Source organism: Amblyomma maculatum, chromosome 7 (genome assembly GCF_055883805.1).
Source record: "Amblyomma maculatum isolate TAMU_Amacu chromosome 7, ASM5588380v1, whole genome shotgun sequence".
In the NCBI taxonomy this organism is placed as follows: domain Eukaryota; kingdom Metazoa; phylum Arthropoda; class Arachnida; order Ixodida; family Ixodidae; genus Amblyomma; species Amblyomma maculatum.
Window position 1 is genome coordinate 47,524,007 of NC_139350.1, and position 20,524 is coordinate 47,544,530.

Below are 20,524 nucleotides of genomic sequence, written 5' to 3' on the forward strand. Positions count from 1 at the left end.
GAAGAGGTGACACAGACAGGAGCCGGCAGACGGCTGTATGCGAGAGAGCCTGCAGGGCAGTTAGGAAGAAAGCTGGGCAGACGAGCGTGCGCTTTTTTAGGGCGTCCGTCGGGGACCGGCAACCAGCGAGAAGCCCGTTCCTAGCAAGGTGCAGGGGCAGCGAAACCGAAAGGCAGCCTCAGGGGGCCCCACCACGAGAGGGCGGGGCGACCGGACGATCAGCGCACTCAGAAAATGGTGAGGGCGCTGGCGAAACTGCTGCTTCAGGCGGGGGTGGGGTACTGACTCACTACCGGAGGCGCGGGGACTCAGATGGGCTGGAAGATAATGACTCCCCAAAACCAGTCGTGGGTAAGTGTCAACAGCAGGGACAGCGTAGTTCAAGAGTGGGAACCCCTACACGAAGAGGTAAACACCGCAAACAGCGAAGGACAACGAATCTATTTATCGCCTTCCTGAATATGCAAGGAGGTCGGAGGGCGCAAAAATGGGAAGAGCTGAGCACGGAACTTGCAAAACACCAGATTGACGTTTTCGCAGTGGCAGAAACACATCTGCGGGAAGTAGAGACTCCCCCTCGAGTCGATGGATACGGGTGGGAGGGCTGTAACCGCCAAGGGTCGGAACGCCAAGGGAGAGGAGTAGGGTGTTTCTGGGCGGAGCCTGGCAGGTGGAGTCGCACCAGGCAGTCGTGCCAGGAGCCCATGTGGTTAGCTGGAGCGATAGGAGGTAGACCAGTGGCATTGGCAGTGGTATACATGCGCTCGGGCGGGGCTGTAGAGTACAACGAGGATCTGTACGAGTGTCTAACGCAGGACATACGAGCGCTTCGAGCGCAGTCGGAAGTCGTGATAGTCGGGGACTTTAATGCTCACATCGAGGACCTCGACGCGCACGCAGACACAAACGGCAGGCAGCTGTTAAAGTTGGTGGAAGGGGAGCGGCTTGTCATGGTGAACGGCTCGGGCAAATGCGAGGGGCGTACAACGTGGGCGTGTAGGGACATGCAGTCGTGCATTGATTTCTGCCTGATGACAGAAAGGCTCTACGAGGAGCTAGAGCGAATGGTCGTCGATGAGGAGGGCGAAGGAAATTTGGGGAGCGACCACAATCGGTTGCGTCTGCTGTTTGGGCACGTGCACCGGAGACAGGAACGGCCCCAGAAGTCAACACAAGGGCGGCTTAGCGAGGCCGAGCTGCGAAAAATAGCAAAGGGCCTGGAGGCAAGAGTGGCGTTCTTGGACTCCTACGACGCGATGATAGGAGAGATGGTAGGACAGCTCACGGCATGCAGGGGACGCACCAGAGGACATCATAGGGCGAAAGCTTGGTGGAGCCCAGAGGTGGCGGCGGCCATACTCCGGCGTCGAGCGGCGAGTAGAATACACCACCAAGCTGTCAAGGGGCAGGACAAGGAGGCCATTGCCAATGCGTGGGACTTTTATAGGACCCGGAAACAGGAGGCAGCGGCTTTAGTCCAGTCGCGGCTCCACATCTTTAACCGCAGGATGATGGATGAGCTGAGAGCGGCGGGCCGGCAGGCGCCTCAGCGTTTTTGGCGCTGGGTTAAGGAGACAGGGCAGACCCAGAGCTCAGCAGCGTCGAAAGCGGCCCCAGGGGGCGAGGCGGTTACAGGGCCGGCCTGTGTCCCAATCCTGGAGACGTGGTGGTGCATGATGCAGGGGTCGCCGGCGGACACGGAGCTCGAAGGAAGAGAGATGAGCGAGCCCCGAAAACAGTTAGCAGAAGACCTTGCGGCAGACCTTCGTGCAGCACCTACGGATCGGGAGTGGGAACGGGCAATGAAGAGGGTGGAGGCTAGGACCGCAATGGGGTGTGATGGCATCCCCATGAGCCTGATCAAGGCACTGGGGCCTAAGGCACAGTCAAAGTTGAAGGACTCCGTCGCACAGGTGCTGAAGGATGCAAAGATCCCGGAGGACTGGAGACTGACAAAAATAAAGCCGCTGTATAAGGGGACCGGGGACAAAGAGTGCCTGGACAACTACAGGCCAATAGCAGTGACCCCGGTACTGTACAGAGTAGCTGCACAGGTGGCAAAGGCCCGTTTGCAAGCGTGGGCAGAGAGAAATGGGGCTCTTGGGGAGTTCCAAAATGGTTTCCGGGCGGGACGGCGCATTGAGGACAATTTATTTGTCCTCACACAGTGCATAGAAATAGCACAGCAGACGGGAAACCCACTCTTCGTGGCGTACCTGGACATCGCTAAGGCTTATGATAATGTGGACCGAGCCATATTGTGGAGCATCCTGCGGGGTTTTGGCCTTGAGGAGTCCAGCATCGAGCTATTGCAAGAGCTGTACGCCGATCTCAGAGCGTGCGTGGAGTGGGCAGGTCAGAGGACTAGCTTCTTGGAGAGCCCGAAGGGGCTACGACAGGGGTGTCCACTGTCACCACTGCTGTTCATGTACGTCGCAGGGGTCACGGAGCAGCTGGAGGTGTCGGGGCACGGATGTCGGTTTGAGCATCTAGAGGCCGGGGTGAAGGTCGAACGACGTATACCAGCGCTGGTGTATGCCGATGATTTTGCGGTCCTCGCAGGGACACCAGAAGAGCTACAGAGGCTACTGGACATTTGTGCTACGGGAATGAGCGAGCGTCGACTGAAGTTCAGCCCAGCAAAGTGTGTAGTGATGGCATGGGGCGAAAGGGACAAGCTGAGCGGGCACAGGTGCAAACTTCAGGGAAATCAGATAGAGAGGGTGGATTCCGCCAAATACCTCGGCGTCCGGTTGTCGGCAGGGGCAAACTACCTCGGGCAACACGAGAGGGAAATGCGGGGGAAAACGGCTCGCTGTAAGGGTATGTTGGGCCGTCGGTCGCTCTGGGCGTTTAACCGCTACGAGGTAACGAGAGCCCTATGGAAAATGGTGGCGGTGCTAGCGCTAACATATTCAAATGCAGTTCTGTGCATCTCCGCCGGCACCCGGGAGTTTCTTGAGCGACAGCAGAGGGCAGTCGGCCGTGTAGCTTTAGGGGTGCCCAAACACATAGCGGTGGAGGGAGTCCAAGGCGAGGTCGGATGGTCCTCTTTCTCAGCGGGAGAGGCGGCGGCCAAAACAAAATATGAGGACTGACTGATGCGCCTCCCGGCAAGTAACCTGGCACATCAGACGCTAATCCACCTGGTGTATGCTGGAATAGCAACGAAGTGGACAAGGCGGATAGCGAGGCTGCAGAGACGGTACCATCTGCCAACAGTATGCCTCTCGGATGTACCGGCGGTGAGCCAGGGGAAGAAGCTCAAGCTGAAGGTGAAGGAAGCTGGGACAGCTGAGTGGATGCGCAGGGTAAAGGAGAAGTCATCCCTGGCATTGTACAGCGCGCAGAAGACAGGGATTAGCCCAGAACCATTTTATGACAACTCCGTGGGGAGCGGGCTACTGGCTGAAGCCAGGTGTGGAGCCTTGAGGACGCGGCAGTGGCGATCTAGGTTCACTAGCAAGTGCGTATCCGACTGCGCCCTCTGCGGAGCGGAGGAGGAAACTTTGGAGCACGTGATACTTGGATGTGTTGCGATTTCTCCCGCCCCTCGCACGGCGTCGCTGCCGGTCGCACTTGGCTTCGCAGGCAACACGGCTGACACGGCAGAGGGAAGCACCGACGGGGCTGCGGCGTCACATGAAGAGGGGAGAGCAGTAGAATCCCTTGGTGCGGTCGTGGAATGTACGAAGAGACGGCTGGAGTTCTGGTGGACACGAGGAGCAGTGCGCCCGGAGCGGCGCAAAGACGTGGAGTGAACTAACATCTATACTCTCCTTTTTCTTTTCTTTTGGTCAGATTCCACTGGGTGATCGCCCGTTCAAAAGGGTACGACCATATCACCATCGCCATAGAGTTAATACAAAGATTCTAAAGGGAAAGCACCAGACCTTTATTGGAATGCTCCGTCGCTTCTGCGCATGCGCCAGCTGAAAGAAGTGAGGAGGAATAACTTGCCGGATGTGGCGTAAAACTTGTTTTATGTTTTGTTTGTAAAATGTCTGCCGCTTCTCGTCGCTGTTTCTAGCGATAGGCCGATAGCTGGTCGCTAGTGTCGCCGGCTCCGTGATCGCTCGCAAGCCGGACTTGGCTGTGGCGATGGTGGCGGACGGGTTTCTTCGCATCGTAGTTTGAATATCGTGGCCGTGTGTGGCCGTGTTCCTTTCCACTTGTTATAATACTCCTTGAGCTTCGGCCTCGCGTACTGCTGTTCGTCAAGCGGCATGCTGTGATATTCCCATGCGTTCTCTTAGTTACAGATAGCACCGTCTCCGGCCTGTGGACTCTGCGACGCTAGTTCACGGCCGGTCTCGAGGGAAACGCGCTCTCCCTCGAGACCAGGGGCCGTATTACGCGCCGCTCTCAAACGGATCGCTCTCAAAATCGCTCTCAAAGGCCTATGTCCTATTGGTCAGTTCTGACCGGTCAGTTCTGCGTCACCGGTGGACGTCATCAGACGTCATGAACACGAAAGAAATGATGACGTTGAGCACCTAAATATGGCCGCCAATTGAGAGCGTTTTTTGGGGGAGAATGTTTTTGCAGGTCGACGATGTGCAATCACGTGACACATGGGTGACGTAGCCTACACGTCACGTACGCGTATCTCGCGGAGTAAGAGGAAGCGCTCGCGGCAGTTTTGTTGAGGGGCTTTAGTTTTGTCCACGCCATGGCTCCTCCTTCAACACAGTCTTCTCCCCTCCCCCATGGCTTCAAGCAGTAAACAGAATTTTCCTCCCCCGGGGGAATGAGTGAGCGCAGATTTTGTGCGTTCGCAGTCTTTTGCATTCGTTCTCTTTCTTCTCTGGTGGTCTGGCGGGGTTAGAGCTGGTATTCGAAGCGACGCAGAGACTTCGAATCGCGAGTCTGCTTCTTCGCAGCGCGCTGCAGGGATTGTGATTGCTTCCTCACTACAATGAAAACGTGCAAGAGTACTGACATTATGCGGGGCCTCAAATATATTGAGTACCTGCGCATCAGCTTTTTAGTGGCAAAAAGCAAATACCTATACAGCATCTTGCGGCGCGTAAACGTTGATGTTTGGAATTAAGCTGTGAAAATATACAAGATGTTACTTAGCTTACGGATACGTCACTACATATATATATAGTTGTTGTATGTACATAATTGAGGCGTAACTTTTAAGGTGCAAAAGCGGCTGATTGAGCCAGGTAAACGACAGCAAATCTTCAGCACTCCCTCCGCTGCCTCTCAAGCCAAACCAGCCCATACCTCACAGCTAGCGAAAAAGAAAAAAGGAAGCAAGCGTGCATACTGCTTTACCGAGGGCAGCTTCAAGCCGCCACTCGTTTGAAACCACGCTGTCTACGTTGTCTAGCCTGCCCGCCCCTAAAGCCCATTTATCGAGGGGCTTTACCCGCCCCTCCTTTCAACCTCTCCCTACTAATAGGAAAAAAAAAATACAGAAGAAAGCGTGCGGACGGCTAGATGCTCTCCCTCCGCCAGCTCGAAGCCGCGCTACGACGGCCAAGCGCTTTTCTCGCTGCCCCAGTAGAATAAAAAAAACAAAAACAAAAACAAAAAACGTCGACAGGACACGCAGAAGTGACGTAGTAGCTCTACGTCACTTTTGTGTCACGTGATTGCGCGTTTACGACCGGCAAAAATACCCTCCCGTTTTTTTGAGAGCGACAGAAGCAGTCTCAAACGTTTGAGAGTGAAAATGGCGGCCGCGTAAATTGCGATGCGCCGCTTTGAGGCATTGTATCGGCGATCCACAGCGAAGAATGAAGCACGAGGACGCGTTTGACTTGCCGGACAAGTTGCTCCGGCTCTGTTCAACTCGGGAACAAGCAGAAAGTGTAGTGACTGCGCGACGATTGCCGACGAACATCGATGAACGGCGGCTTGCGGGCGAGTGCGTCGTCACCGCGGCGGCAAGCGCACCGCATTTTTTTGCTACCGGAGGCTTCCAACCACGATTATACCGTGCTTCCAACGTACGTAGGGAATGTAAGATCGTTTGCATCACGCAGTGCGTCGGTAGCGGAAGCCATCGGGCGGAACGATGATTGCCGTCAAGGATACGGAAACAAGTCGCTAAGCAAGGGGTTCTACGCACGTTGTGAACATCACAATAGTGAGTAGATTTTGTTATTGACTGCGTGTGTTTGCCGAAGAGTTCTGAAGATCATAGTAAACTTGTATTGGGCCTGCTTTATCTCAGATCTGCGAAGCGAACACGCGCATTTCGTGACCCTGGCTGCCCCGCCGGACCAACGCCTCCTCCACGGCGCGTTCGTCTAGCGTTTGTGAATGCGCCGTAAAAACGCCTGCTTCTTTTCATTTCATCCTTCTGTCAGTTATATATGCGCGGATCAAAAGCGTCCAAAATAAAGTAAGTTCAGTGCAGTTGTGTGTGTCCCTAGTCTTGTCCTTGTCTGCCAGCGCTGCGACACCATAATGTTTGATAGCGGTACTCCTGTGCACCGAAAGGTGATCGAAGGTCTGCTGAACACCTGCGTCTTTTTCCTGATTAAGCTCTAAAAACCCATGTTGGTCATCGAACGATCTTGATTATATACATTGATGTGTGCAATACCTCGGCGGCAGCTTTTCGGTGGAGGCGAAAAGCAAGGCGTCCGTGTGCTGTGCGATGTCAGCGCACGTTAAAGAACCCCAGGTGGTCGAAATTTCCGGAGTCCTCCACTACGGCGTCTCTCATAGCCTAAGTTGCTTTGGGACGTTAAACCCCACAAACCAACCAACCAACTTGTTGTAGGTCGGCTTCTCTGCAAGCCTTTTTTTCCAACCAAAAGGTCTCGTTCCCACTCGTGCATTGTTTTTTTAACAGTTGTCTTCAAAATGACCTAGCGAGAGCTGTCGAAAGGGTTCTGTATACCTGCTCTTTATATGTAAAGCACAGGATGAAGGGACTATTGATTGTCCAGCGCGCCTTGCTCCTCGATGACTGGTTTCGGGCCATTTGTCACGCTCCCTGCCTGCGACACATTCGCGGCTTGAAAGTGAATGCGCCGTAAAAACGCCTGCTTCTTTTCATTTCTGCAAAGACCGGGAGTCTTTTCTGAGGACAAGACTTTTTTTTTTCCTTTTTTTCTTCTTTTTTGAAAACAAGCCTTGCAGGGAGAGACTGACTTAGATTTCGGCTTCGGCAAGAGATACATTTTCTGAATACGCTGAGACGGGCTATATGCCAAAGAATGCATGTTGCAGTGAAATTTTGTTCATGGCAAAAGCAATCGGAGGCAAATATTTATAGTGTTTAAATTTATTTGCTGCCTAAAAAATCTGGGTGCTTCTGTTATGCAGGTAATCATCACTACCAAGTTACAAGGCTGTCCTTACAATGATGCTTGCCTAAACAGCATTGGCACACGTTGTAAGCATTCCTGCGGATGTTTACGATTCTGGCTGTGGGCTACTTAGTATGGATCTTCAATTGAGTGCTAAAGCATGCTCAAAAGCTGTTGAGATTAGCAAAAGATGGGCCTAAGTGGATGTCATATTTTGGTTACCCATGAGACGGCAACTACCCACTGAAGTCATGGCTGACTACACCAGCGCCAAGCCATCCCTGTCCCAGCTCGCTGTCTCTTCTCTGCTACTGTCTTGCAGCCTGGTACAGTAAGCTGTGGTTACTGTGGTGTAAACATGCTTAAACTGAAAAGTGCAGTATTACAGCAAGGCAGTAAATGTTCATGATGCTGATTGTAATCAGAAAATACTACCAACAAAGATCTTTTTTTTTTTACTGCCACTTATATTCAGTAGAAACACTTATTTCTTGGCAGCAGCATTTCACTTGAGTGTTTGTACTGCAAAAGAGGCAGCATATAGAGAAGCACATGTACCTTGATATACATTGACCATACAACATTGACATGTACATTCGAGAATAAATTACTAGGCCCAAAGAAGCCATTCCATTGCATATTGAAGCTACCTATACAAATAGGTACTGTATGCATGGTGCAGTATACAAAATGCTTATATATCAGATATAACAAAGCTCTAGCTGCTGCTCTGCTGTAGCAGCTGCTAGGAGAATAGTGCATTTTACTTGGCTTCAGTGCCCAGAATGACTGCTGAATGACAAAAATCTTAGTGACAATAAAATAACTGCAATCATAACAAATGCATTGCTGGGGCTATGTGTGAATAAAGGTTATTTTACACTACTGCTGAATGACAAAAATCTTAGTGACAATAAAATAACTGCAATCATAACAAATGCATTGCTGGGGCTATGTGTAAATAAAGGTTATTTTACACTAATAAAACGTGCAACACTGTCAAGAAGAATGCTAAACAGCTTGAAGACAGTAGAGGAAGCTAAACTATAAGCATCCAATAATTATGACTACGCCATAAATGTGTGATATACACATTTTGCACAGCTACTTTTGTCGTATTCAGATATGTGGCGCAAACAAACACAAACACAGGAGAAGATACACTACATCTTCTCCTGTGTTTGTGTTTGTTTGCGCCACATATCTGAATACGATGATGCACCAACTCGCCCCTCAAGCCGTTATTTTGAGCTACTTTTGTCATTGGCATTTATTTTCTAAGTCTTTTCAACAAATAACCAAAAAAAATCATCTTCTGTTCAAACTGATATTTTAATAGAAAAGGCTTGTACATAATTCACACAATATTGAAAGAGAATGCGTAATGTGTGTAAAATGAACATATTTTGAAACACTAAAGACTCTTTGATGGATATAAAGGCACTTGAAAGCTAGTTGTCATAGTGCGATCGCAGAAATTGAGCCGATTTCGAGCTCGCTCGCGGCATCACATGCATGATACGCTTGCTTCTCCTGCCGACAGAGTGGACACCGTCTAGCACGAACAGAAACTATGACACCGTCAGAGAGGCCTTGCAACAATGTGCGACCAACACCATCACTCTTACCGCTTCGCGAAATGCAACATACTAGACATCCCTGCTCAGGCCTACCTTTATCGCCTCCAAACTGAGGTCTGGTAGAATTAAATCGTTCTCGCCTCGGTGACAATTAAAAAAAAAAAAAACAGTGCTTTCTTTCTCTTGCACAAATCAAGACGGAGCGTAAACGTCGGTTTCTGTACCTCACACAGAACATCCGCAACTGAACATGAACGGAATGAAGCAGCAGTAGCATCAATCGCAATATGAAGAACCGAGCCCAATGTGCCTGAAGTCAACTGGTTGCGAAGCACAGCAGCGAGTCTGTGGCTTGCACGACAAGTCAGTGGTGAAGGGTCGTGCGTGGGATCTCGTTTCCCGCACTGCAGTCGCGAGCTCTTGCATAGCGGCTGACACCTACTTTACTGATACTGTCAGCTTCCATCTATCGGCAGAAGTAATAGTGTAGCCTTCATTTTCCTCTTGTATTTTCCAAAGAAACAACACTAGATCACATGGCTACCGCTCGTCGCTCTTGTCATCGCTGGTAAGCACCGAAAAACACTCTTCAGCAAGCTATTTTCGTGACGAACACTTTCACCAAGCTGTTCACTGCAGGTTCGTAGCCTTTACTGCTTTCAGTCAGATTTTTCCGGCAACTAACAACATCCGCAGAGGACCTCGATTTTAAACTACGCGTAAAAAGCAGCAACTAGACGGGAAAATCAGCTGTTTCATTGCAGGCCGCCATGTTCACGCCTCGCTGTCGTCAGCTGACCCTCGCGGCGAAAATCGTTACCTAGGCGCACATTTAATTGCAATACTGAAAATGCTTCTATTTTTAGTTGCCGTATTATAGCTTCGAACAATGCTTCTTAGGTAAATAGAACATATATACTTTTATTCGCTGCGTTTTCAGGAAAAATCTTTGCACACGGCCCCTTTATCGTGCAAATAAAAGTTTCCGTGGTGGGGCTTTGCTATTAAGCACCCTAGCCTGCTTGTAATTGGCTAAAGCCGTGATGTCGTCACACTTCACATGTCTGATCCTCGTCATTTTGACGTCACGCTCTCAAGTTTGAGAGCATGACGTGACAATGACGAGGCTCAGACATGTGAAGTGTGACGACATCACGGCTTTAGCCAATTACAAGCAGGCTAGGGTGCTTAATAGGAAAGCCCCACCCCGGAAACTTTTATTTGCACGATAAAGGGGCCGTGTGCAAAGATTTTTCCTGAAAACGCAGCGAATAAAAGTATAAATGTTATATTTACCTAAGAAGCATTGTTCGAAGCTATAATACGGCAACTAAAAATAGAAGCATTTTCAGTATTGCAATTAAATGTGCGCCTAGGTAACGATTTTCGCCGCGAGGGTCAGCTGACGACAGCGAGGCGTGAACATGGCGGCCTGCAAAGTGAAGTATCATGTGATCGCATTGTGCGCGATTGGTATGTAGTGTCACGTGATGCTGTGACGTGTGTGAATGGCAACGCCGAGAGGGGGAGTGTGGGACTTGTTAAGAAGTCAGCGCGCAGATCGCTCGTGCGGGTCTCTTAATCTGTACGGCCCAGCATGCCGAATAAACATGTTGCTTAGTCGCCCTGCCTCTGCTTAACGTTCTGGAAGCATAGGCAATTGGCCTTTCGTCGCTTCCAATCTTATGAAAAAGAATGGCTCCTACGCCGTAAGCCGAAGCGTCGCACACTAGTCCTATCGGCTTTTTCTGGTCGTAGTATGTCAGCACATTGCTTTGTGTCAACCAGCTCTTACTTTCTTGAAACGCTTGCTCAGGTTCCTGTGACCACTGAAATCCCTTTTCTTTTTTTAGAGCATTATACAGAGGCTTAAGCTTAGCTGACATGTTCGGTACAAACTTCCCGTAGAAGTTAATCAAGCCCAGGTAAGCTCGCAACTGTGCCGCATCTTTTGGACTTGGTGCCTCTTTTATCGCTTTCACCTTTTCATCTGATGGCCGAACGCCCTTGTCGTCCAGAATGTGGCCTAGGTAAGAGACAGATGTCTGAAAGAATTTACACTTTTCCTTTTTCAATCGCATGCCTCTTTCTAGAACACGTGCCAACACCCTTTCCACTCGATGAAAACATTCGTCAAATGTTGAACCTGCAATAAGCACATCATCCAAGTAGCAGCTTACCCGCTCAAGCCCTTTTAACACATCATCCATGACAGACTGGAAAATAGCAGGTGCACTTGTGATGCCATAGGCAAGCGCGTGTACTTGAAAAGCCCCAGGTGTGTATTGACAACCACCATTGATTGTGCCTCCGGATGCAGTTCCAACTGTTGGTACGCTGTCGAGAAATCAAGCACTGTGAAATACTTGCATCCTGACAACTTTGCAAACAAATCTTCCATCAAGGGAAGTGGATAATGGTCAGTTCGCAGGCACGGATTCAATGTAACCTTGAAGTCCCCACACACTCTGACTTTGTTGTTCGCCTTAGGCACAACAACTAGGGGCGTCGCCCAGTCGCTTTTCTGTACAGGGACTAACACTCCCCTGTTCACAAGAGACTGCAATTCAAGTGACACGGTTTCCCTCAAAGAAAATGGCACCTGTCGCGCTTTGCAAAATACGGGGTTGCTCCCCTCCTTCAAAACCAGCCTGACTGGACTACCTTTGATCAGCCCCAGAGTGGGCTCGAACACCTTTGCGTACTTCTCAAGTAGCGCCGCAACTTTGTCTAAACACACGCCATGCACACTTGACCAGTCTAGCTTAAGAGCCTCCAGCCAGTCACGCCCTAGCAACGCAATGTCGCTATTGTTGTCGGTTTTAACGACAATGAGCGGAAGTTGCTTGCACTGACCATTATGTTCGACTGGAACCGTCAACTTCCCTGTGACTGTTCGCGGCGACCCACCGTATGTCCTCAGCTTTATGTGGCAAGGCTCTTTAGGTAGACTGGGTCACAATTTCCTGTATAGCGTTTCTGGCACAATGAAAACAGACGCACCCGTGTCTATTTGCATGTTAACATCCTTCTTGGCTACCTTGAGACAGATTTCATAATGCCCTGGGCGTTCTGCACAAGAATAGACATTGTACAACAACACTTGGTCACAATCCGCGTCCTCCACAGCTACCGAATTAGCCGCGTCTCTAGACTTGAACTTGCACATTTTCGCCAAGTGTCCGTAACGCTTGCATGCACGACAACGATACTTGCGAAATTTGCAGTTCGATGCTTCGTGCGCTGAGCCACACCGAAAACAGACCGGCGATTCAGACACTCGGTCCCTTGCTAGTCCTGCACCGGTTGAACGCTGCTGCTGGCGTTTCCCACCGCCTGGCTTATAACGTACGGCGTCGACTGTACCTTGCGTCCCGGTCGGTTGAAATTCCCGACTTTCCTTCCGCGCTAGCTCGATGCTTTTCGCAACGTCGCAGGCGTCCGAAAACGTCAACTTGCTTCTCTTCAGCAACTCTGCTTGCGTTGCGCTGTCGCAGAGGCCCACTACAAAGCGGTCTCGAAGAGCCTCATCAGGAATTCCCCGAATTCGCATGAAGCTGCCAAACGCCTCAACTCCACTGCATATGCTGCTATGGACTCTCCCTGATGCTGGTACCGCCGATTAAACTTGAATCGTTCTGCGATGACCATGGGCTTTGGGGTGAAATGACTTCCCAGCACTTCTACGAGTTCCGCATAAGTCTTGTCCTCTGGCGTTTTAGGCTCTAGCAAAGTCTTCAGCGTCTTGTAAGCCCTCTTGCCTATTGCCGTAATAAACATCGAGACCTTGAGGTCGTCGCTCACCTGGGAGGCCTTCAGGAAGTGCTCGAACCTTTCCACGTAGGACCCGAAATCCTCGTCTCCGTCCTCGACGAACTGGTCGAAACTTCCAAGCGTTGCCATCCCTGTGCCTCGCCCAAACGCTCTCCACGAACGCCGGTGCTTCCACGCACGCCGCGATGAGTTTCACGCAGTACAGCAGGATCACGAACGCCGCGATGCGTTTTACGTAGTCCAGCGGGATCACGAACGCCGCGATGCGTTTTACGTAGTCCAGCGGGATCCCATCCTCGTCGCCAATTATGTTGTAGCCGCGGCGAGCGAAGCAGAGGCAGAGCGACTAAGCAACATGTTTATTCGGCATGCTGAGGTTAAGTAAGGCAGAGCAGGGGTATGCTCACATCGAAAAAGAAGCCTTGGCTGTTGTTTTTGGGCTGAAAAAGTTCCACAAATATCTGTTCGGGCATCGCTTTGAGATTTACTCCGACCATCAGCCATTGGTAGGCTTGCTCGCTCATGGTAAGCCCGTACCAGTGATGACAGCAGCCCGCATGCATACGATTATCGTTGGGTTTACCGCAAAGGTCGAGAGGTTGGAAATGCTGACGGTTTTTCAAGGTTACCACTTGCAAATCGCAATGATGTCTCGGATTATGCACATTTCTTTTCAGTTGTTGATGAAGTGCCATTGTCTGCTGTTGAAATTCAGAAGTGCACTCGAACTGACAGAGTATTGTCGAAAGTGCTGTGTTATACTATGAGTGGTTGGCCGCCGCATGTTAAAGATGATGAGTTAATGCCTTATTTAATTCGTCGACATGAGCTATCTGTAGATCAGCAGTGTGTTACATGGGGAAATCGAGTGATTATACCTCGTGGGTTGCGCAAACGGGTGTTGCATCTTTTGCACGAAGGACACCCCGGGATGACGCGCATGAAAATGCTCGCCCGTAGCTTTGTGTGGTGGCCTCAGCTCACGGAGGACATTGAGCAGATTGTGAAAAGCTGTGACACGTGTCAGTTAACACAAAATGCTCCGCCACGTATTCCACTGATAACTTGGGGTTGGCCAACTCGCAGATGGCAAAGAATCCATCTGGACTTTGCTTTTACCGATAACCAGTGGCTCCTAGTCCTAGTGGATGTGCATTCCAAGTGGACAGAAGTGTTCGTCATGAAATCCACCTCTACCGAGAAGACCATTGAAAAGCTGCGGAGTGTCTTTGTGTCCTACGGCCTGCCAGAAGAAGTAGTTACGGACAATGGTCCACAGTTCTGTGCCAAGAATTTCGCAGACTTTCTCCGCAGGAATGGGGTGCGGCATACCAGGACGCCACCGTACCACCCCGCATCAAATGGAAGCGCAGAGCGGTACGTACAGACCATTAAGCGGGACCTCTTGCGACAGGTTCTCGACGAGAGAAGAACAGGGATCAAGAAAACCTTGCAACATCGGGTTGACCAATTTCTGTTCACGTACCGAAACACACCAACCGCAACCACGGGGCTGACACCCGCGGAATTGTTTCTGTCATGGAAGCCGCGCACACGCCTGACCTTTCTCCAACCGAACTTGGAAAAACGTATGGACGACAGGTTCTACCAGACGAAAGAGGAGGCTAACGAGAGAGGGCGGTCATGGAGATCATTTGAGGAAGGCGACCATGTGCTCGTCCAAGGACTACGTCCTGGGGAATCGAAGTGGTTGCGAGGCGTTATAGAACAGCGGTGCAGTGCATCCACCTACAATGTTAGAATAGGGCAGGAACAGAGGTTTGTGCATGCTGACAACCTACGTCCGTGTTCGTTTCAAAGTGTGGAATCCGGGCCAACTGTGTATCCTTCTGTGCCTAGTTCAATGCCTGATTCTGTACCGGAAGAGTCGTCTACTAAGACCCCTTCCTTAGATACGTCTGAGCCACAGGATTCCTCAGCACCACAGCCTGCCCAAGCATCTACGTTGCGGGGACAGAACGCCAGTTTGCCTGCAAGGTCCACGCTGCCTGCACCACCGCTCCGGGAGCATGCGCCACCTTCGGATACGCCACCTCTTCGGCGCAGTGCTCGTTCTCGGAAGCCTCCTGATCGTTATACCCCATAGAGCTGGTGTAAAACAGTTAGGGGGAAAGGGAATGAAGTATCATGTGATCGCATTGTGCGCGATTGGTATGTAGTGTCACGTGATGCTGTGACGTGTGTGAATGGCAACGCCGAGAGGGGGAGTGTGGGACTTGTTAAGAAGTCAGCGCGCAGATCGCTCGTGCGGGTCTCTTAATCTGTACGGCCCAGCATGCCGAATAAACATGTTGCTTAGTCGCTCTGCCTCTGCTTCGCTCGCCGCGGCTACAACACAAAGAAACAGCTGATTTTCCCGTCTAGTTGCTGCTTTTTACGCGTAGTTTAAAATCGAGGTCCTCTGCGGATGTTGTTAGTTGCCGGAAAAATCTGACTGAAAGCAGTAAAGGCTACGAACCTGCAGTGAACAGCTTGGTGAAAGTGTTCGTCACGAAAATAGCTTGCTGAAGAGTGTTTTTCAGTGCTTACCAGCGATGACAAGAGCGAAGAGCGGTAGCCATGTGATCTAGTGTTGTTTCTTTGGAAAATACAAGAGGAAAATGAAGGCTACACTATTACTTCTGCCGATAGATGGAAGCTGACAGTATCAGTAAAGTAGGTGTCAGCCGCTATGCAAGAGCTCGCGACTGCAGTGCGGGAAACGAGATCCCACGCACGACCCTTCACCACTGACTTGTCGTGCAAGCCACAGACTCGCTGCTGTGCTTCGCAACCAGTTGACTTCAGGCACATTGGGCTCGGTTCTTCATATTGCGATTGACTCTACTGCTGCTCCATTCCGTTCATGTTCAGTAGCTGATGTTCTGTGTGAGGTACAGAAACCGACGTTTACGCTCCGTTTTGGTTTGTGCAAGAGAAAGAAAGCACTCTTCTTTTTTTTTTTTTAATTGTCACCGAGGCGAGAACGAGTTAGTTCTACCAGACCTCAGTTTAGAGGCGATAAAGGTAGGCCTGAGCAGGGATGTCTAGTATGTTGCATTTCGCGCAGCGCTAAGAGTGATGGTGTTGGTCGCACATTGTTGCAAGGCCTCTCTGACGGTGCCATAGTTTCTGTTTGTGCTAGACGGTGTCCACTCTGTCGGCAGGAAAAGCAAGCGTATCATGCATGTGATACCGCGAGCGAGCTCGGAATCGGCTCAATTTCTGCGATCGCACTATGACAACTAGCTTTCAAGTGCCTTTATATCCATCAAAGAGTCTTTAGTGTTTCAAAATATGTTCATTTTACACACATTACGCATTCTCTTTCAGTATTGTGTGAATTATGTACAAGCCTTTTCTATTAAAATATCAGTTTGAACAGAAGATGAATTTTTTTGGTTATTTGTTGAAAAGACTTAGAAAATAAATGCCAATGACAAAAGTAGCTGTGCAAAATTTGTATATCACACATTTATGGCGTAGTCATTTATTGGATGCTTATAGTTTAGCTTCCTCTACTGTCTTCAAGCTGTTTAGCATTCTTCTTGACAGTGTTGCACGTTTCATTAGTGTAAAGTAACCTTTATTCACACATAGCCCCAGCAATGCATTTGTTATGATTGCAGTTATTTTATTGTCACTAAGATTTTTGTCATTCAGCAGTCCATTCTGGGCACTGAAGCCTAGCAAAATGCACTATTCTCCTAGCAGCTGCTACAGCAGAGCAGCAGCTACAGCTTTGTTATATCTGATATATAAGCATTTTGTATACTGCACCAATCATACAGTACCTATTTGTATAGGTAGCTTCAATATGCAATGGAATGGCTTCTTTGGGCCTAGTAATTTATTCTCGAATGTACATGTCAATGTTGTATGGTCAATGTATATCAAGGTACATGTGCTTCTCTATATGCTGCCTCTTTTGCAGTAAAAACACCCAAGTGAAATGCTGCTGCCAAGAAATAAGTGTTTCTACTGAATATAAGTGGCAGTAAAAAAAAAAAGATCTTTGTTGGTAGTATTTTCTGATTACAGTCAGCATCATGAACATTTACTGCCTTGCTGTAATACTGCACTTTTCAGTTTAAGCATGTTTACACCACAGTGACCAGAGCCAACTGTACCAGGCTGCAAGACGGTAGCAGAGAAGAGACAGCGAGCTGGGACTGGGATGGCTTGGCGCTGGTGTAATCAGCCATGACTTCAGTGGGTAGTTGCCGTCTCATGGGTAACCAAAATATGACATCCACTTAGGCCCATCTTTTGCTAATCTCAACAGCTTTTGAGCATGCTTTAGCACTCAATTGAAGATCCATACTAAGTAGCCCACAGCCAGAATCGTAAACATCCGCAGGAATGCTTACAACGTGTGCCAATGCTGTTTAGGCAAGCATCATTGTAAGGACAGCCTTGTAACTTGGTAGTGATGATTACCTGCATAACAGAAGCACCCCGATTTCGTAGGCAGCAAATAAATTTAAACACTATAAATATTTGTCTCCTATTGCTTTTGCCATGAACAAATTTTCACTGCAACATGCATTCTTTGGCATATAGCCCGTCTCAGCATATTCAGGAAATGTATCTCTTGCCGAAGCCGAAATCTAAGTCAGTCTCTCCCTGCAAGGCTTGTTTTAAAAAAAAAAAGTCTTGTCCTCAGAAAAGACTCCCGGTCTTTGCAGAAATGAAAAGAAGCAGGCGTTTTTACGGCACATTCACTTTCAAGCCGCGAATGTGTCGCAGGCAGGGAGCGTGACAAATGGCCCGAAACCAGTCATCGATGAGCAAGGCGCGCTGGACAATCAATAGTCCCTTCATCCTGTGCTTTACATATAAAGGGCAGGTATACAGAACCCTTTCGACAGCTCTCGCTAGGTCATTTTGAAGACAACTGTTAAAAAACAATGCACGAGTGGGAACGAGACCTTTTGGTTGGGAAAAAAAAGCCTTGCAGAGAAGCCGACTTACAACAAGTGGTATTGCACACATCAATGCATATAATCAAGATCGTTCGATCACCAACACGGGTTTTTAGATCTTAATCAGGAAAAAGACGCAGGTGTTCAGCAGACCTTCGATCACCTTTCGGTGCACAGGAGTACCGCTATCAAACATTATATGGTGTCGCAGCGCTGGCAGACAAGGACAAGACTACGGACACACACAACTGCACTGAACTTACAACTTTATTTTGGACGCTTTTGATTCGCGCATATATAATTGACAGAAGGATGAAATGAAAAGAAGCAGGCGCTTTTACGGCGCATTCACAAACGCTAGACGAACGCGCCGTGGAGGAGGCGTTGGTCCGGCGGGGCAGCCAGGGTCACGAAATGCGCGTGTTCGCGTCGCAGATCTGAGATAAAGCAGGCACAATACAAGTTGACTATGATCTTCAGAACTCTTCGGCAAACACACGCAGTCAATAACAAAATCTACTCACTATTGTGATGTTCACAACGTGCGTAGAACCCCTTGCCTAGCGACTTGTTTCCGTATCCTTGACGGCAATCATCGTTCCGCCCGATGGCTTCCGCTACCGACGCACTGCGTGATGCAAACGATCTTACATTCCCTACGTACGTTGGAAGCACGGTATAATCGTGGTTGGAAGCCTCCGGTAGCAAAAAAATGCGGTGCGCTTGCCGCCGCGGTGACGACGCACTCGCCCGCAAGCCGCCGTTCATCGATGTTCGTCGGCAATCGTCGCGCAGTCACTACACTTTCTGCTTGTTCCCGAGTTGAACAGAGCCGGAGCAACTTGTCCGGCAAGTCAAACGCGTGCTCGTGCTTCATTCTTCGCTGTGGATCGCCGATACAATGCCTCAAAGCGGCGCATCGCAATTTACGCGGCCGCCATTTTCGCTCTCAAACGTTTGAGACTGCTTCTGTCGCTCTCAAAAAAACGCTCTCAATTGGCGGCCATATTTAGGTGCTCAACGTCATCATTTCTTTCGTGTTCATGACGTCTGATGACGTCCACCGGTGACGCAGAACTGACCGGTCAGAACTGACCAATAGGACATAGGCCTTTGAGAGCGATTTTGAGAGCGATCCGTTTGAGAGCGGTGCGTAATCCGGCCCCTGCTATCAGCCTATCGCTAAAACGGCGACGAGAAGCGACAGACGTTTTACAAACAAAACATAAAACAAGTTTTACGTCATGTCCGAAAGGTATTCCACCTTGCTTCTTTCAGCTGGCGCATGCGCAGAAGCGACGGAGCATTCCAATAAAGAAGGTCTAGTCGTTTCCCTGCCCAGCTTTCCCTCACCAGACACCCTTTCACCCTTTCCCTCAGTGGACAAAGATGGAATCACGAACGCAGCACTGTTTATTTATTGTTTTGACACTAGTCTACATGCTTGTCTACAATGATAAGCACAACAGGGCAGGTAGAAATAACATCGATCGAATAGGATGTCGTGGGATGTTTTCTGAGACAAAAAAAAAAATAAAAAAAATACAGGAATTCGATACAAGAACTGTCTAGAGCTAGAGCAGCTGGAAGATAAATACTGTGCAAAATACCAGGACTTTCACAGCTTGCGCTTCGAGCCTTCAACTTTAGGAGCAAAACTAGAGGCAGGACTGCGTTGGGAGATGTGGAGAGCATTTTTTCTTTGCGCGGGCGGTCTGCCTCCCGGCACTCCTAAGTATACAGAAGTTTACTTGAAAATATACCTGGGTTCCACGGTTGCATGACTAGCCCAGTAGGCGGGCAGTGAGTCGCTTGAGAGCTGTGATGAATAGCTGGCCTTCGCGGTTGAGGTTCTATTTCCCGGTTAGTCCCGGGCTGGCTATCGCACCGGAGCTTCATAATAGATTAGCTGTGCCAAGCTGCCTGCATCAACTGGACACCGAATTCCTGTTTGTACATCCGATAAAGGCAACGAAAATGGTAAAACAATTGCCCTGCGGATACACTAACCGACCTCTTGAAATCCAGGATAAAGAGGCAATTTCGTACAAATTACAGGCTCCCACCGGCCTTTTTATACTGGTATTTCGAGGTGGTTTAACAAAACTTCAACAAAACTTTCGAGTTGATTAAAGTTTACCACTGCTGCTGAATAGTGGTGTCAAAGTCGAGGACAACGATAAAAATGACAGCGAGATTCCACTCAAGTACTCGATCGGAGACGAGTTTTTCGCATCCCATGTGTTGCGCTGCTTGCGCTGTACACCTCAGTCCGAATTGTATACGTACTTCCGGATGATCGAAAGGCAGTGACTCGTATAAATTTCGGGAAATGCAAGTAAGTACATGGAATGCTGACCACACCAGTTACTTGCAACATACTGCAGGCATGTTCCATCGACAAGGGCGGGCTAACACGCATTGGGGCCGTATTACGCACCGCTCTCAAACGGATCGCTCTCAAAGGCCTATGTCTTATTGGTCAGTTCTGCGTCACCAGTGGACGTCATCAGACGTCATGAACACGACAGAAATGATGACGTTGAGCACCTAAATATGGCCGCCAATTGAGAGCGTTTTTTTGAGAGCGGCAGAAGCAGCGAAGCAGCCTCAAACGTTTGAGAGTGAAAATGGCGGCCGCGTAAATTGCGATGCGCAGCTTTGAGGCATTGTATCGGCGATGCACAGCGAAGAATGAAGCACGAGGACGCGTTTGACTTGCCGGACAAGTTGCTCCGGCTCTGTTCAACTCGGGAACAAGCAGAAAGTGTAGTGACTGCGCGACGATTGCCGACGAACATTGATGAACGGCGGCTTGCGGGCGAGTGCGTCGTCACCGCGGCGGCAAGCGCACCGCAATTTTTTTGCTACCGGAGGCTTCCAACCACGATTATACCGTGCTTCCAACGTACGTAGGGAATGTAAGATCGTTTGCATCACGCAGTGCGTCGGTAGCGGAAGCCATCGG

General features: G+C 49.6%; 1 protein-coding gene across 1 annotated transcript; it reads left to right on the forward strand.

The window, feature by feature from the left end:
- The first annotated feature begins 758 nt into the window (after positions 1–758).
- LOC146183150 (uncharacterized) lies at positions 759–3,761 on the forward strand. The gene is made up of 2 exons (XM_084608338.1): positions 759–2,823; positions 3,166–3,761. The coding sequence occupies exons 1-2, from the start codon at positions 759–761 to the stop codon at positions 3,759–3,761; spliced, it is 2,661 nt and encodes an 886-aa protein (XP_084464464.1).
- The last annotated feature ends 16,763 nt before the right edge of the window (positions 3,762–20,524 follow it).

Bases quoted from the DNA above. Each gene is read 5' to 3' on its own strand.
- LOC146183150 (XM_084608338.1), top strand. From the start codon at position 759: ATGCGCTCGGGCGGGGCTGTAGAGTACAACGAGGATCTGTACGAGTGT. The intron at 2,824-3,165 runs GTATGTTGGGCC...ATGCTGGAATAG, and splicing joins GAAAACGGCTCGCTGTAAGG to CAACGAAGTGGACAAGGCGG.